The sequence below is a fragment of the Sturnira hondurensis genome, unplaced genomic scaffold (genome assembly GCF_014824575.4).
Source record: "Sturnira hondurensis isolate 20B ecotype Veracruz unplaced genomic scaffold, ASM1482457v3 Scaffold0022215, whole genome shotgun sequence".
Lineage (NCBI taxonomy): Eukaryota > Metazoa > Chordata > Mammalia > Chiroptera > Phyllostomidae > Sturnira > Sturnira hondurensis.
Genome location: NW_028094846.1, coordinates 11,404,353 through 11,420,542, shown reverse-complemented (window position 1 = coordinate 11,420,542; position 16,190 = coordinate 11,404,353). Strand labels below are relative to the sequence as shown.

The window sequence follows — 16,190 nt, the reverse complement described above, 5'->3', positions numbered from 1 at the left end:
GTAACAAATGCAGGTTTAAGTGTACAATCACTCGGTTCACGTCTATCCTAGCCAAAGATATAGGATTAAAAGATGCCTTTTTGTACCAAGTGCTGCATTTTCCAGAGCTTATATTCTAAGCAACACTCTGTCTGGTGTAGGTGCCTTGACTTGCTAAACTACGCAAGCTTTTCCTGACCACTACTGCACCCCCCTGACCCTGAATAAAAGCATTACATGAAAAACTGAGCTCTGTATTCGTCCACCAAGAAGAGTTCTGCTCTATACTCACGTCAGGAAACGTGAATGACATCCCACTGAAAGTTACACACTCCAAAGTATTCTGAGCCCTTTCAAGAAGTTCTCTGCATCCTATGAGTAACAGGCATAAACGCTTGATACTATTATCTTCTTCCTCTACTTCTGTTTTTCCCACAGTATTCAACATTTCCACTAAATAGCTGGCCTCTAGAACTTAAAACGCGGTAAAATATTTGATACTATTGGGTACCTTGGGGTAGAGTCCAGCCTCCTAAATGAAAATACGGCAAGAGATGGCACAGTCCACAAGTAGTATCTATTTCAGTTCTTAACTCTACTGTGCCCCCAAGCACAACTACCTTAAAAGACTCAAGAAAGGCCACCCATGACAGAGGGTGTTACAAATGAACATTAGAGGTGCTTTTTAAACACCCATCTTCAGAAGCCACATCAGTTAAATCCCCTTGAGTATGGACAGAAAACACCAACATCAAGGTGACTATTCAAACAGCAAAGAAACAATGACCCTGCCATGTCCTACCCATATTTTGTATTCTTCTCTGACTTAGCAACTTCTAGTTTCCACAGCCCTGACTTTAAAACAAAAAAAATTTTTAAATGCACACCAAAGAGAGAAGTGCTTTTTTTCATTCATAATTGAGTCAAGCAGAAATCTGTGATTTTTCCTGAGGGGAGTATGGCAAAGCACATGAAATTAAAGCATGCGAACCATTTGATACAACTCAACGTCTAGGAATTTACTCTAATGAAACAATGAAATGAACGTATAAAGATGCACATACAAGTATTCACCCCAGCATAAGCAATACCAAAATATTAAAAACAACCTTACAAAACCCCCACCACTTAAGAATAAAATAAGGGCATATGCATAAAATAGATTATGAATCACTAAAAATTACGTGGCTCCTCCAATACCGCACTATGTCGTTACGCACAGGGGGCAGGGGAAGATGGAGACACGGTGTGTATACACTGCAGTCTCAAAGGGTGAGGACACACAGGAAAAATGATTACTTCTGGATGGGAGGATCTCAAGTGGACTCTGCTTTCTTTAAAATTTACTCTACTTCTAATTTTTTTCCAATGACTATGTATTCCTTTCACAGAAAAAGGCAACTAAAAATAATCTTCTAATTCTCACTGCAAATATTCACAAGAGAAGCATTTTGAGTAGCCTACTGCTTAATGTGAATGGCTACAAGTGAACGTTGCATCCCTTCCCTGACTGTGCAGCCCACGGCAGCTCGGGTTGTCTGCGCATTCCCTGAATACGTTAGTTACCCTTTCCCTTGACCTTCGGGGATACCAACCAGTCTTCGACACACCACCCCACAGTGAACAGACCTAAGGCAAGGCTCACCAGAAAAACATCATCTACATCTGNAGGCAACTAAAAATAATCTTCTAATTCTCACTGCAAATATTCACAAGAGAAGCATTTTGAGTAGCCTACTGCTTAATGTGAATGGCTACAAGTGAACGTTGCATCCCTTCCCTGACTGTGCAGCCCACGGCAGCTCGGGTTGTCTGCGCATTCCCTGAATACGTTAGTTACCTTTTCCCTTGACCTTCGGGGATACCAACCAGTCTTCGACACACCACCCCACAGTGAACAAACCTAAGGCAAGGCTCACCAGAAAAACATCATCTACATCTGCAACACTACCTTTCCACGTCGGGCTTACCTATTCCTCTCTTAACTGTTATACAGTATATAGAAATACTCTATATTCTACAAAGAAACATGAAGAGCCAAGCCTATGGAGACCTCTAGAATTGTCACAATTAACAGCTGTGTAATGCAACAGTAAATACCATGGTTGCACATACTATTTTATTTGTGCTTCAGAACACATTTTTTTTTCATTCTGATAGAAGTTAAATTATTTTTCTAAATTCATCCAAATGACTTTAGATGTAATATAAATTTTCCTCCAATCATACCGCCTCTTACTGTTGCAGTTTTATGTTGTATTTGGACAATATAGTAGTAAAAATAACAATAACTGATTTAAGTAAAACTAATTAGAAAGTACTGGTGATGAAAGCAAGAAATAATGTGAAGTCGCTCCAACAGAATACTTCAATCACCCTCCAGGACATGAGCTTTCCTGTACATTTTCATCGCACAGACCCGCTGATGCACTCTCTCTGCAGAATCTCACTCCTCGTGCCAGGAGCCCGGCCTCAGTGTCTCAGTACCTCTCCTACACAGTTCATCTGTGCGCACTTTAACTGGAACAGCTGGTGTCTACTGAGGATGCAGTGAGTGCCCTGCGTGTCAGACACCGGGCAGCTCTCCACAGCACAGGCGACTGAACGCCTGTCTCAAACTGTCCTTTTGCAGTAGTCCAGGGCCCACCTCTTTGGCGACCCCTCTTGACATCTGTCCAGAACTGCAACAACTTCTCTTATCAGAGAGTTGTCTAACTGAAGGGGTGCAGGCCCCAGAACTCTACCTCTGTTGCCTATCTGGGTATTTAAATACACGATCACAGAACGGAGCAGCAATACAGTGATTTCTAAGGCACCAGATATCACAAAACATGTCTGGCTCCACTCTGGGTTTATTTTACAGGAGGGACAGCTAGGTCCTGAAATGACAGAAACGCTACAGGAAGCACTCAGTAAAGGTCAACCATTATCTGTTTCCACTGAAATCTACTAAGTGATAAGATAGAAAGGACCAAGACTCGGATATGAACTTGAGAAATTATTCTCTTGTTTGATTCTGGGCCTGAAGACACCCTTCAGCCCAGACAAAGAAATCTCCTACATGGCTCAGTATAGTTAATCACTGAAGGACACACGAGAGGACTTCAGTTCTTTCTACATTTTGTTTAATTTTAAAAGGCCCGATGCTCTACCACTTTCAGAACCTTAGGCGGCTACAAAGGGGAGTTGATCAAAAAATTAGGAAGAGTCTGGCCTCTAGGTATTTCCACCTTCAAACCAGCCACATGAGACACACGGTTAGCGGGCTCACGACTTACCTGGGTCACTACAATGTTACACTCGGCCGCTCGGTCATTCTGGATATAGTCGTCGAGAATAAACTGGGGGACCTGTGTGGTTTTACCACATCCGGTAGCTCCTCGGATAATGACAACTGAATTTTGACTAATTGCTTCCAGGATTTCACTCTCAAATTTCTTCACAGGAAGTAACTCTCTCTCCTGCAAGATCTGTGTCAGAAAAATTACACCTCAAATTTCTACCAACATACACATTAGGAGCAAATGTCCTATTGCCTAAATAAAACTGCTATCTCTATAAAACTCCTTTCTTCTGGATTAATATTCAAAATACACTTTTTCACAAATGAGGGTGTATATTTTCTAACAGAACGGTCCCTTCTCACTGAATTCCTGAAGAATCCACCTAATGGCCCTGTCCACATCCTTATTTTCCTGCTTTCTCCCTGAACATTCCATACACATTCCCCTTCTTCTAACATTTTAATGCTGTTTTATTTGAAAAACACGGAAAAACATCAGATAGAGTCATCACCCCAAATCCCTCCACTTACATTAACTAACAATCCCACGCCCTTCACTCCCAACTGCTACCCTCCGGTGGTGGTAACCCAGATGAGCCGTGTAGTAACTACCTTTGTCTGCTTTCCCAGAAAGGGCAAATGTATTCTTCACTGCCCATCTGCCCACACCCACAAAGTTCTGATGCTCTGAGCACCGTTTGCCTACTACACTGCATAGACTTACAGCCTGCAGATCATGATCCTGGTCCAACTGGTACATCAATTCGTTCTTGAGGTCCATGCTTATTTGTTCTGGAGTAGCCTGTAAAACGGGAAGGCGACAGTCAAACAGAAGCATGTAACTCATCTTCAACCCGAATCCCTAACAAAATAGACCCAAAAGTAAAATGCAAGAGTCTAGTCTTAGGAACGACAGTGCACTCACGTAAGCCAGGGGCCCCTCGTCAATGTTGCTGCTAGTCCAAGGGTTCCAGTTGGACTGCGGAGGTGACCAAGGAACCACACCCATTTGGTTCTGCCTCTGAGATGGCTCGAAGTGGGCCAATTTGCGGACACTGAGTAAGACGGGCACGGAAGGATCATCAGGCTATTAAAAAAGAAGAAAACAAAAAACCAACACCAGCTGCTTGTCTGACTGAGAACTTCTCCACAAAGGTGAACTAAATAACTGCATGCTTACTGCGGGTAAGATCTCAAGATTGAGCTCTTGAACGATGTTCTGCAGCTGATGCTCTAGATCTTGTGAGATGTTAACTTTGTAGGGCTCCACCTACAGAAAAAGAGTGACCATGAAAGCCACGCCACACGTCCGCGCACTACTGAAATCTACTAGAACAGGGCTGAGAGTCTGCGGTGCCACCGGGTCTATAATAGTCCTGGAGCCAACAACGAGTCAGTTTGTTTCCGTGTAAGAATTACTTTAATGATTACTGCCCACTGTGAACACAGCCACCCGCCAGGCACAGACGACTAGACCACTCCCATCTCTTAAGGTAAGACTCCTACCACTACTAAACAAACTTCTTTAGCCAAATCCTACCCAACAGGTAAGACTGAGTATTACAGTGTCTCTCTGAGCTACCATGTCTAAAGACTCACCGTCTCTCCTTCCTTCTTCTTCGTCAGTCCGGTGGATGCTTCGATCACTCCAAGGTGGTAGAGCTGTCTGACAAGTGAGAGGGCACAGGACTGCGCTGCCAGTTTCTTATTTGATCCGTGTTCCCGTGCAAAAATCCCTGTAATTTAAGGTCAAGATTACCCAAGACAGAAGAATAACTCCTCTAAGTAAACAAATATTTCATCTCATAAGCAAGTAGGGGCTTAAGTACAAAAGCTGCCCTACAATACAGAATACATAATGGGTTCTAACTTTCATTCTAACTGCTAACCAAAAGCAATTTCCATAACATCAATTAAGTAACCAACCATCTTGATTACTGGCTGATACTAAGACACATACAAATAATCACTATAAAAGCAAATAACCTATTTCAATAAAAGTTATCATTATTAATATCTTGATTAATGATATTAATATCAATATCATGATGTTAAAAGGGGGGAAGAAATCACAGTTTAACTTTGTAAAAGCAAAGAGCCAAAAGCAAAAAATAAAAATAAAAAAGGACACCAGGGGTTTACAATCTCCTTCTGTAAAGAGCCGGGTAATACTCTAGGTTGGGCAGGCCACATGGTCTCCGTCACAACCACTCAACCCTGCCTTTAAAGCACAAATCCATCCATATACAATATTCAACTAGGGTGTGACAAACTACAGTTCCCAGGCACTAGGAATTATTTTTGTTTTCAGAATTGTACAAATATGACAAAGCATGTGATATACGTAGCCTGGAAAGCTTAAACTACTTACAACCTGGCCCTTTACAGAAGCTCGCTACCCCTGATGCAAACAAACGAGTAGAACTGTGGCCCAACGCGACTTGGGAAAACCAGGCCACGGCTGTCTCTGCCCGGGGTCTCCAGTGTGCTGGTCCTGACAGAAGTAACCTGACTGAAGCCAGTGGTTACTCATAATCTTAAAGGAAACGCTAACAGAAGTTTCCTCTCCTGTATCATTCAGCTTTAGGAGCGATGGCAAAGCAAGAAGGGGAACAGGTCCCTTCTGCCTAATTAGCCAGTTTAGTTGAATTTGTTCTGATGGTCAGATCGATGGGCTCACAGACATCAGACTGCCTTTGTCCTTTTCCCTTAACATCCCATCCACTCGAATAACTTATTTTTAAAGTCTAAGATAAAAATGGCAACACCATCTCTTGATGATTTATTTAAAGGTTTTATTCTATCAGGAGAGTCCTTCATATATGAAACTGGAAACATGAATGTCAGTTGCAGAATTCTTAAGCTGGAAAGAATCTTAGGCCATTTCTCTCAATTCACAGATAATTTAAATTGAATTCCAGCGATGTAAGGTGTGATACTCAAAATCACAAAATCTCTCAGTAACCAAACAAGGCACCCAGGGCTAGTTCCTATCCTCGAAGCACCACACACTGCCTGTTTCAACTCACTGTCCCTGTACAAAAGAACGCACGCACCGTATGTTTGCCTTTTTACTTCCTTTACGAATAACCCCAATCTAGTCTTCGTTTCTCCAGGTAACTCTCACCTTTCCTTCTTGACTCCATGACTAGTAAATGCTACATATCTGCCTCCTAACCCTCTCATCTGGTTTACTCCTTTTCTAAATCTCACCTAGCTAGTTTTACCTAAACAAACTGCAAGAATGCTTGTGTGTACAAAGAGAAAAATGTTTTAAAGTTCTTTGACACTGGTAGACTCCTAGGTAACTTACCATCTTTTCCCTTTGAAATATATCACCAGCCTGATCATTTTCTTTCCACCTGCAAATTGGAAAACTGGGCCCTCTAATTCTTATAATGACTAATATTCTAAATTACCCTAGATACTACCTTATATCATATACAAGACTCAGCGTATCAGCAACACTTACTTCTGCCCAGCTGCTTGATATAAATGGTCATTTCTGCAATAAAACTCCTGTAACAACATATACAAACAAGGTTAGGAATTTCAGTTAGAAATTACTAAATCCAGACTCCCAAATCAGGCAGGCTTTTTCCAACCGCTTAAGCAAATCACAGCAAAAAAAACACTGTAAAACATTTGCTTCTGTTCAATCCTAGAACAAATGAAGTACGTAAACTTCAAATAACGTACATGCCACAAGACTGCTATAATCAAAGATGATGAGCCAATTTTTCATGGAAAGAAAATGTTAGGGTTTTAGATTCTGTATTTACTTACTCTTATTCCAAAGGTTGGACTCTGAGGAGCTAGAATACATTCAATGAGAAGGAATTTTCCACTTAGTTTGGAGCCAAGAAATAAAACAGGACCAAGCTCTATAAATTATAGTTGTGATTCCTTTAAGGTCCCTTTGCACGGGCCCTCCACTAATGACTGCAGTCTGTCACCCTGAGCTAACACACGCACGCAGGCACCCAACGCAAGGACACGCGAACATTGCTTCCACCAGTGGATCGAGGCAGGGGTCTGGTATCTGCCCGACGTTGGAAGCAGCCCTTGATAACAAAAAATTTAGCTTATTTGTATTACATTTACCCAAATCAAGTCATGGAGAACAAAGTATCTCTGAAAATTATAGCTAAACTTGCTAGCAGATTCTAGGTAATGGCTTAGGTTTTAAGCAAGGGAAAAACTGCCCTTCGAAAACTATGCTTTCTGATCCTTCCACTGCTCAGGTACATTCTAACCCTGACATTGTGCTGCGAATAAAAGGTTAAGTGAGGGTTAAAAAAAAAATTAGTGTTAGACTCCTTCCTATACGTCTTGTGAACTGACCTTCAGGCACAGTTGCTTCAGGGGTCAAAGGCCACTGACTTTCAGGGGAACAACATCCACCCTTTCATTAATGACACCGATGCCAGTATGTTTCTCAGCCAGGCTTAAAGTCAATCTCATTCTCCTCCACCTAGGGGGAACAGCGACACCAGAAATCAGTTTACAATGGTTTCCCATGTGATTGCTTAGTTCAGCCTAAGCAGCAGCACATGTGTGTATGAACACAGACCTCTGGTGTTGCTGTCTGTTATGCCTTTAAAGGGCATATAAGGAGCAATGCTGTCCCGGCTCCCCCAACTGTCTCTGCCTCCCTCCTCTTCATATCCTGAATTCTTCAATTCCTTGGATCGAAGTCAATGATAAGACAGTGACATCGTAAAATGTTCACTGCAAGCAGCAGCAGGCACACTTACGTCGTCTTAACTATTTGCAAAGTCCCCATGTGCTGCTAAGCCCAATCAGTTCATAAGGACAAAATATTAAAGAAAAACCAGTAACAAATGCATCTTTCCTTTACAACCCCTGAGGGTTTTCAAGTTTGACATTAGAATTGAGTATCTGAGAATTCAGGATTGAACAAAACAGTGGGATGCGGGGTAACAGTGCTCATTAAACATCACTTTGACCACAGCATCAAAGTGTTATTTTAGTAATAATTTAGGGTTGCCAGATGCATCCAAGGGAGAAAGAATGCTTTGGTTTTAAGAAAAATACTTTTAATTTATTTTGCATAATTTATTTCATGAAAGAGAAGAACTGTGCCCCCCAAGAGTCTAATCCATGAGCCTTCCTGGGAGTAATAATCACTACACCCTGGAATGCTCTCAGGAAGAACAGCAAGCAGGCTGAGAAACATACTGTCACTGTCACCACAACCTCCCTCTACGTTTAGTTTCATAAGTTGAACGACCTAGAAGTAGGCTAATCACATACAAACACTGAGGCTGTTCAGCTTTATACGAAGCCCTTAAAACTTCCAACAGAACTCTTAAGGGCTGGCAAGCTTCAAAGCTGAAGGAACATTTGGATCAAGTGCAATGCAATCTACCCCTGACACTCTAAAACTTAAGTGTCTAACTTGACCCATTAAAGAAATAATTACAACTGCCCCTGACAACACCACAGTGAATAAACTCACCACCTCTGGCCAATACCACCACCTTTGGCTATCATTTTTGCTTGTCAGATTCAAAGAGAACCTTAAAAAATCTAGCAATACAGGCAACAGAGTCTTGCAGAATTTTTTTACACAGCTGTCCAAATACAGAACAACAAAGATCCCAAACCACCATAACTTCCTATGGAAGGGAAAGAGTGAAACAAGCAAACCTGTTGTGATCGGGGCCCACTTGAGTGTACTTATATTCTCCTTGGATCTTCTCTTTTTGGAAATATTGGTTCAGCCGAGCCTTAGCATTTTCCAAGGTCCAGTTTCCATGAAGCCCTGCATTTAAATCCACTTCTTCTGATTCAAGAGTCTGTTGAATCAATGAAAATTAAATTTGGCTGTGCTAGTTTTAGTTATGAATATTTGAGGCACAGAAATGTGTAACAACGTCTTTGTATCATCCTTTATAATGCAAAAGCTTCTTTTTAAAAGGATACTTTCAACAGTTTTTATTTCTAGTCAAAACGGAGCCAGAATTTTGCATATGATGATCTATTAGCTTAAAAACACATCACCTATCCATTAATGCGTTGTATTTACATTGTTCCTAAGAAAACTTTGACAACTTTTTTATGGGCTGGTTTACCACTTTCAATAAAATAAGTAGGTAAATAAGCTGTTTTATTAAGGCATTTTCACAATATGGGCTCATAAAATGAGGTTTACTGAGGTATGTGTAATCCCTACAAAGCAGATGAGAACTTTTATTACAACTAAGAAAAAATGCTTTTATTTCACAGGCAATTCTAGGGACCAATTTAATGGGTAGCTTAGATTTATGGTGTCACGTGTGACCAAGCTGTCTCAAATCACCACGGTAAAGAACCACCTAATTGTACACTGTGGGTACCTCGAACCCTGCCGGGAACTAAGAAGTCCTAGACCCCACTCCTGGAGACGTAACGCCGGATGACAGCCTTACCGCTTGCACTTCCTGTTCTTCCTTTTTAATATAATAATCCTTCAAGTTGGCTCCTCGATCCCAGGTGGGCCCAGGAGCACCATAGCCAGAGGCCCCCACTCCAGAATTATTTTCTATTAAGGAAAGAAAATGTTCTCTTGATGAATTAAACTGCAGGAAGATCCTAAATATTTAAAGAATATTCACAATTCACATTTCGGCACTCCATAATTAGAAATCCTAGGTTTCAATCATTTGGAAATGGGCCCAAAATCTCCACGACTCACTTGAAAAGTGTGGCATTACTGAAGCACGGGGCTCAACTGCCGCTGCCAAGGCAGGTGTGCAGTGGGAAGACACCAGTGAGGACCAGAAGTGACTGGTGATCTAGCATACATTCTCTAGATCGCTTTGCTTGTCACGTTGTTATATACAAAAAACAGAGTAAATAATAAAACTGTTTCTTTGCTAAATATGACCCTGGAAGGAAGCTATCTGCTAGTGCTGGTAATGAAAGTGAGAAGTTGAAAAGGTGTAAGAAAGTCATGGATCCTGATGAAAAAGCAGAGTAACCAGAGTTAATTCTGACTGATCATTAACTCTGAGTTTATTACATGCTTTTAAAAATTTTTCTCCTCACAACAATCTTAAGAAGTAAATACCACTATTATTCTCATTTCATAAATACTGGATCCCTAGTCCATCTACCCTACAGTGAACATGGCAATACAAGTTTGGGTAGTTTATAGAACCCAACAATGGCTTGGATCCACAGGTAAACAAACAAGTCTATAATATACTGATATTTATAAGCGTTAGAAACAAGAACGGGCACGAAATAAGGTCCTTTAATCAAATGTTCTAGCTGGTGCAAAATCTATCCAGAAATCAGAAATTAGATGCTAATTACAGCAAGGAATGAAGCTGTATCACACCTTGTAAGAGAAATTAAATGAGCTGGCAGTATTTGCACTTATGAAGCCTTTGGGATCTCTCTCAACATTAAGAGCTAACTACAGTTATTCCTTTTTATCCACGTGAAAAAGAGATGACCACCAAGATCGTATATAACTTACTCTCAGCCATGTGCACACATTCAAGTCCCTTACCTGCCTGGAGAGCCAGGTGTGGAGGAAGAGGTCCTCCCATGGTGGTTGGCAAACCTCCGTCAGTGTTCGCTGCAGTATCCGGTGTGTCGGTAAGTGGGGGCAGAGGGGGTGCCACCTGCAAGCGAAAAAGTCGATGCAGTACTGGCAACTGTTTTCAGGGACTGTAAACTATTATGGTCTCACTTTAGGCAGAAAAGGGGAAGTAGTAAAAATTACTCATAATTCTCCACTTGGAAATTTTATATATACATATAGGGTATGTACAAATATAATTCTCCTACAAAAAGCGGGATCAGTTTATGCTATGTAGTTACTTTACTTTCTCCACTCACTATCTTTATAAATACATTCAATATTCAAGAAGTATCCATTAGGAGCCCTCTGCATGGTACACACTGTTCCAGGTACCAAGGATAAAACAACGCAGACACACAAGTTCTGTACTTACAGAACTACACGCAGAGCTATGTTCTAATTGTGTACACCGAGACTTACAGAGCTAGACAATAGTAAGAACAGTGTGTCAAGCATGATACAATACTACAGAGAAAGATAAAACAGAAAAGAAAAATGGGGACCATGAGAGACGACTATTTAAATAATGTGAGGAGCGAAAGCTGCACTCATTGGTGACTTCTGAAATGATATACGAACCAAGTGAAGAGGCAGCCAAAAAAGGATCTGGGGGAAGAAGTTTCCAGAGAAGAAACAGCAAGTTTCAAGACAAAGGCAAAAATATTTTACATAAATTGTCCACTTCTTTAAACAGTGATCTATATGAATTTTAAGAGCTTATTACTCTAGTATATGGAGCTACTACACAAAAGTAGCAATGATTAGAAATGACTTCTAGTGGAAGTGCCAAAGCAGGACTGCATCTGAACATCAAAAAGTCAAAGCTCATGACCACAGAAGAAACACACATCACTGACATAGATCATGAAGACACTGCTATTGCTAAAGATTCTGCTCAGCTTAGTTGAGGCGTCAATTCAAATGCAGAGTGCAGCCAAGATATCAAGAGAAGGCTGAGACCCAGAAGGGCAACAGAAGAACAAGGAAAGATCACCAAGAGCAAAGATGCGTCACCAGAGACCAAGGCCAAGGTCGCTCACACCCTCGTATTCTCAATTACCGTGTATGGATGTGAAAAGTTGGATAGCGAGGACGGCTGACAGGGGAAAACCTGCTTCATTTCAGATACGGTGTTGGAAGGACAGCTCCATGGGTACACCGGACTGCCAGAAAGATGAGCAGGTGGGGCCTGGAGCAAATTATGCCTCCAACATTGCTGAGAGCAAAACTGGCAGAACTGCAGCTGCCTCACTTCGGGCACACCATGAGAAGGCGGGGTCTCTGGAAAAGCCAGCAACTGGGAGGTGGGGACAGCAGAGGGCAGAGAGGAAAGAGGCAGACGAGACACGAGATGGACTGCCTCTGTACGAGATGCTACAGGCAGGCGTCTACTGGAGCTAAACGGGCTGTTAAGGACAGGACACTGTGGACCTCCCTCATTCACAGGGCGCCACGAGTCAGGGCAACTCAACAGCAGGCCACACACACTACTCATACAACTCGATCAATACCGTGCTGATGGCTACTCAGACTGCGGCCAATCTTAAAGAAATCGTAAAACACTGCCATAAACTCTTCGTACTTAGGTCTATTTCTTTCAGGAAAAATTCATGAAAGTAAAATTCCTGCGTTAAATGGCATCGACATTTTAAAAATCACCAGAGCTCTATAGAAAGGTTGCTGAATACCACACTCACCCAGTACTACATATGAGACTCTATTTCCCCACATCCTCTCCAACTCTGAGAATTACAGAATCCATGCTGTGTCTTTTACCAATATTAGTTTTGGTTTTTGTTCTAGCGACCTATTATTTTAATTTACATTCTCCTTGTTCAGCATTCCATCTGGATATTCACGTTAACATTAATGTCAAAGAATTTAACATTTCAGTGATATTCACTCTTTATCCTACAAGTTCCCCTCAAATTTGTTTGTCCTTTTCCTTTTTTAACTTTATGAACATTGCTTACTTTCCAAAACAGTATTTTGCTCGTCTTCTTTCTGTAGTCGAGTCTAGTTTCTGCCTTTTACATTCGCCCCCAAATGGCCTTTCCTACCCTCAGACCTGTTCTGCATTATAATTATTATACATCATATATTATATATAATAGGTATTATATAGTTATTGTATTAGATACACATCGATACATAAATGTATATATCATGTACATTTATAGACAGTACGTCAACTTAGTTACTGTAATCTCAAAATAATCATCTTAACTCTCACATGGTGGAATTGCTGGTACTTTAACTTTTTCCAATTCTTTTGACTATTCTTAAATAATTATTTTTCCTAATTAACTTTCCTAATATATCCAATATGTTAAACTTACACAGTTTACTCAGGGAGAACTAACTTTCTTATTATCAACTGACATGTTACGAAATAAAGCAACCTACCACCCAGAAACATGGTGCGGCTCTATATTTCATCAAGTCTTCTATCTGCTGAAATTCTCCATGGACACCTTGACATCTGAACAGCAAATAATCTTGGAAAATAGAATGATCCCCTCCTCCAGGGTAGGAAGCAGATTTGTTTCCCAAGAGATTTGGGGACAAGGGAAAACCTATGCTGCCTGTAATAACAACTTCTGCCTCTGGTTAAGAAGTCTTTTGCCTTTGGCCAGCACCTATGAAATTGTGGCAGGCTAAATTATTAGCTTACAAGTATGGTAAAATCCCAGAGTTCTTCACACTACCCTTCAATAAAAATGTGCTGAGTTGTTCTTACAGGCCCTACAAACTACATATTCTTAAGATCTCTTCATTTTTACTGGTACAGTGAATAGCATATTTTTCCAATTAAATTATTTATAGTATTTATACTCTCTTTTCTATTACATACCGCTTTTCTTTTTCTTTATGGCATTACACCAATGGCGGTGACAACAGACACCTGGGTCCCCACTGGACAGAAACCCCCCACGGCAGGCAGTGCACCTCAAACTGTCTGAGATGAAGCAGCTTTCAGTATTTCCCCTTTCAATCGGGAACATTTTTGTAAAATATCCCCAAAAACAAATTGCTAGGAATATAAAATAGAAATAAAATACAAGCCCAAGTTTCCTATCGGTCAGCAAAGGAAAACCACTGCCACGACACCCCCTGTCTCTGCACTGGCCTCCCTCACAGGCTGTCACACTGTCACGAGCCCGAAGTCGCGCTGCTACCAACGGTTCACACGGTACCTTCCAGCATGTCAAGGAAGCAGTTTTCTACTGCATCTCCTCCATACTTTATTGCATGCACTCAATTTTATGAAATGCTTTTTTTGAGACCTCTATTAAGTTGACCACTGAGTGGATATTTCCTCTTATAAATTCACTCACGTGACATAGTAAGAAACGTGCTAGAGATGTCATATAAGACATGGCGTTGTGCACCACATTGTTTTTCTAAAACATGAAAAACTCTGCATCCTTAAACCAGGTGGACTTTTTATAAAGGACTGTGAATCAATAGTATTTACTTAATTTTTAAAAATCTGACCTAGAATGGGCTATTTTATTGATCTTTTACCAAGAGAATTTTAATTTTTTTTATTTTTTGCTTTTTAATTCAGCAGTTTGATTTCATCTTTATTAATTTATTCCAATTTTAGCTGTTCTAGTTTCCTGAGCTAATACTATTTTAAAACCTATGTACTGTACAATAATAAAAGCATTCAATGTTCCTTTGAATAAATGACTCCTCCTCTAACCTCCAGAATTTTGACAGACACTATTATCTAAACAGTCTATAATTATAATTTTAAGTTTTCATTTAGAACCGAGTGTTAACATTTCCAACTGTTTAGTAGGACTTTTTTTTGTGTGTGTGGGGGGTCTGTTTGCTACCTCCTCAGAGTGCCATTTTAGTTTTCCCAACACATGAAAGGACACAAAGGCCCCTTCCAGGCCCCCTTCACCAGAGCTAGCTAGCTACCTGTTCCCGTAGGTCCGTCAGGCAGAATCAGCTGTTCCGCTATTCTCAGGCCTGGGAAGATCACTAAAAGCATCCCCCGCACAGGTGTTTTAAAACTTACACAAACAGGACACACCGGACTGGAGCACCCAGATCTCGAACCCAAAGACAACAGCAAAACAACTGGAAGCCTCTTCCATCAGCCCTTGCCTCCTGATTCACAACCGCCTGCCATGACTACCCAGCTACAACCCCTCCCCACCCCTCAAGGCTGATACATTTCTCCACACCTTGCCCTTTCCCTCTCTTGGGAAAGTAAAAATAAAACTTTACTCTCTGTATTTTCTTCTCTTGGTAAATTTCACAGCCCGTGTCACCAGCCATTGTAATAATATATACATGTAGGGGAACTCGCTGAGATGCAATGGGACTTCAGTAGCAAAGGCATCTGAGAAATGTCAGGCTCCGCTCTGTAGCCTCAGGCTTGGCCGACTACCTAGAAAGCCCGCATGCCGCCCAGAGATAAACGTCATGCCCACAGGGAGGAGGTTATGCATGCACGCAGTACAATAAATGCTGAATGTTACCTATAACTTGGGGATGCACTGTTTGTTCTCATGGTCCACATGACTACGCACCAGGTGGGTCAATCCTAAAAAAGAGAGACCCTGTCCAAGGAGGGGTGAAGGAGGGGTGTGGACTCTTCCTGGCCCACCGCAACTGGGAGCAGCTGCTTTCTCCCTGAAGTTTCTCCTATGAGAGCTCTTATGAATTGGAATAAGCCTGTGAGTGAGTTCTTCTGGATGGATCTCGAATTTAGACCTCTGGGGCTTTCCTCCAGGAACGTACATTAGCATTTCTAATGTTAGGTGCATTGATACACTATGAACTGATGTTTGTCTTTTCTGCTTTCTTCTCTAATGTTTATTCTGATATTAATATTGCCATTCCTTTTTGTATTGCATTGGCCTGATAAAGCTTATTCATGTCTTTATTTTCAATCTTCCTGATGGAAAGATTTCTGTATTTTACACAGAAATGTGCTGGAACTGTAAGAAGGCCAGTGTAGCTGGAATACAGGAGGTGAGGAAGAAAACAGGAAATGCAGTCAGAGCATTCAATGGAAAAGATCTGAGCCCGTTACATGTTAATAAGGAAAAGACAATAGAGTCTTGTTTCTGGCACGGCCAAGCAAGCTCCTACACAAGACTACCACCTGCAGATACCAGGAACTCCGTGGAAAAAACTACCAAGGACCTCCACAGCTGTATGTAGGCACTAAAAAGCTACCAGACTTCAGAGGAGACTTCAAATGAGAGAAACCAAGAAACAGCAAAAGTGTAACACCTGTTTATTATGGCTTTTAGTCTCGGGGAGACCATGGGAGGCAGCTACGACTCCAACAGAACATCTAGTCTC

General features: G+C 41.3%; 2 protein-coding genes across 7 annotated transcripts in view; both read right to left on the bottom strand.

Moving 5' to 3' along the window:
* Nucleotides 1–16,190, bottom strand: part of DHX9 (DExH-box helicase 9) — a 42,955-nt gene that overhangs the window by 20,683 nt on the left and 6,082 nt on the right. For 2 of the 3 annotated variants that reach the window (XM_037035257.1, XM_037035256.1), the window contains exons 4-12: nucleotides 10,785–10,899; nucleotides 9,697–9,809; nucleotides 8,936–9,084; nucleotides 6,735–6,781; nucleotides 4,862–4,998; nucleotides 4,443–4,532; nucleotides 4,188–4,349; nucleotides 3,987–4,064; nucleotides 3,258–3,449 (exon numbers count right to left, since the gene is read on the bottom strand). In XM_037035257.1, coding sequence (XP_036891152.1) covers nucleotides 3,258–3,449; nucleotides 3,987–4,064; nucleotides 4,188–4,349; nucleotides 4,443–4,532; nucleotides 4,862–4,998; nucleotides 6,735–6,781; nucleotides 8,936–9,084; nucleotides 9,697–9,809; nucleotides 10,785–10,899 — 1,083 coding nt within the window. Of the gene's footprint in view, nucleotides 1–3,257; nucleotides 3,450–3,986; nucleotides 4,065–4,187; nucleotides 4,350–4,442; nucleotides 4,533–4,861; nucleotides 4,999–6,734; nucleotides 6,782–7,606; nucleotides 7,737–8,935; nucleotides 9,085–9,696; nucleotides 9,810–10,784; nucleotides 10,900–16,190 lie in introns of those variants that run through there. The other variant, XM_037035259.1, reaches the window with a different exon arrangement.
* The window catches only part of NPL (N-acetylneuraminate pyruvate lyase), a 55,089-nt gene continuing 44,541 nt past the window's right edge, over nucleotides 5,643–16,190 (bottom strand). For all 4 annotated transcript variants that reach the window (XM_037035260.1, XM_037035263.1, XM_037035262.1 and 1 more), the window contains one exon: nucleotides 5,643–5,653. The gene's annotated coding sequence lies outside the window, so the exon portion shown is untranslated. The remainder of the gene's footprint in view (nucleotides 5,654–16,190) is intronic.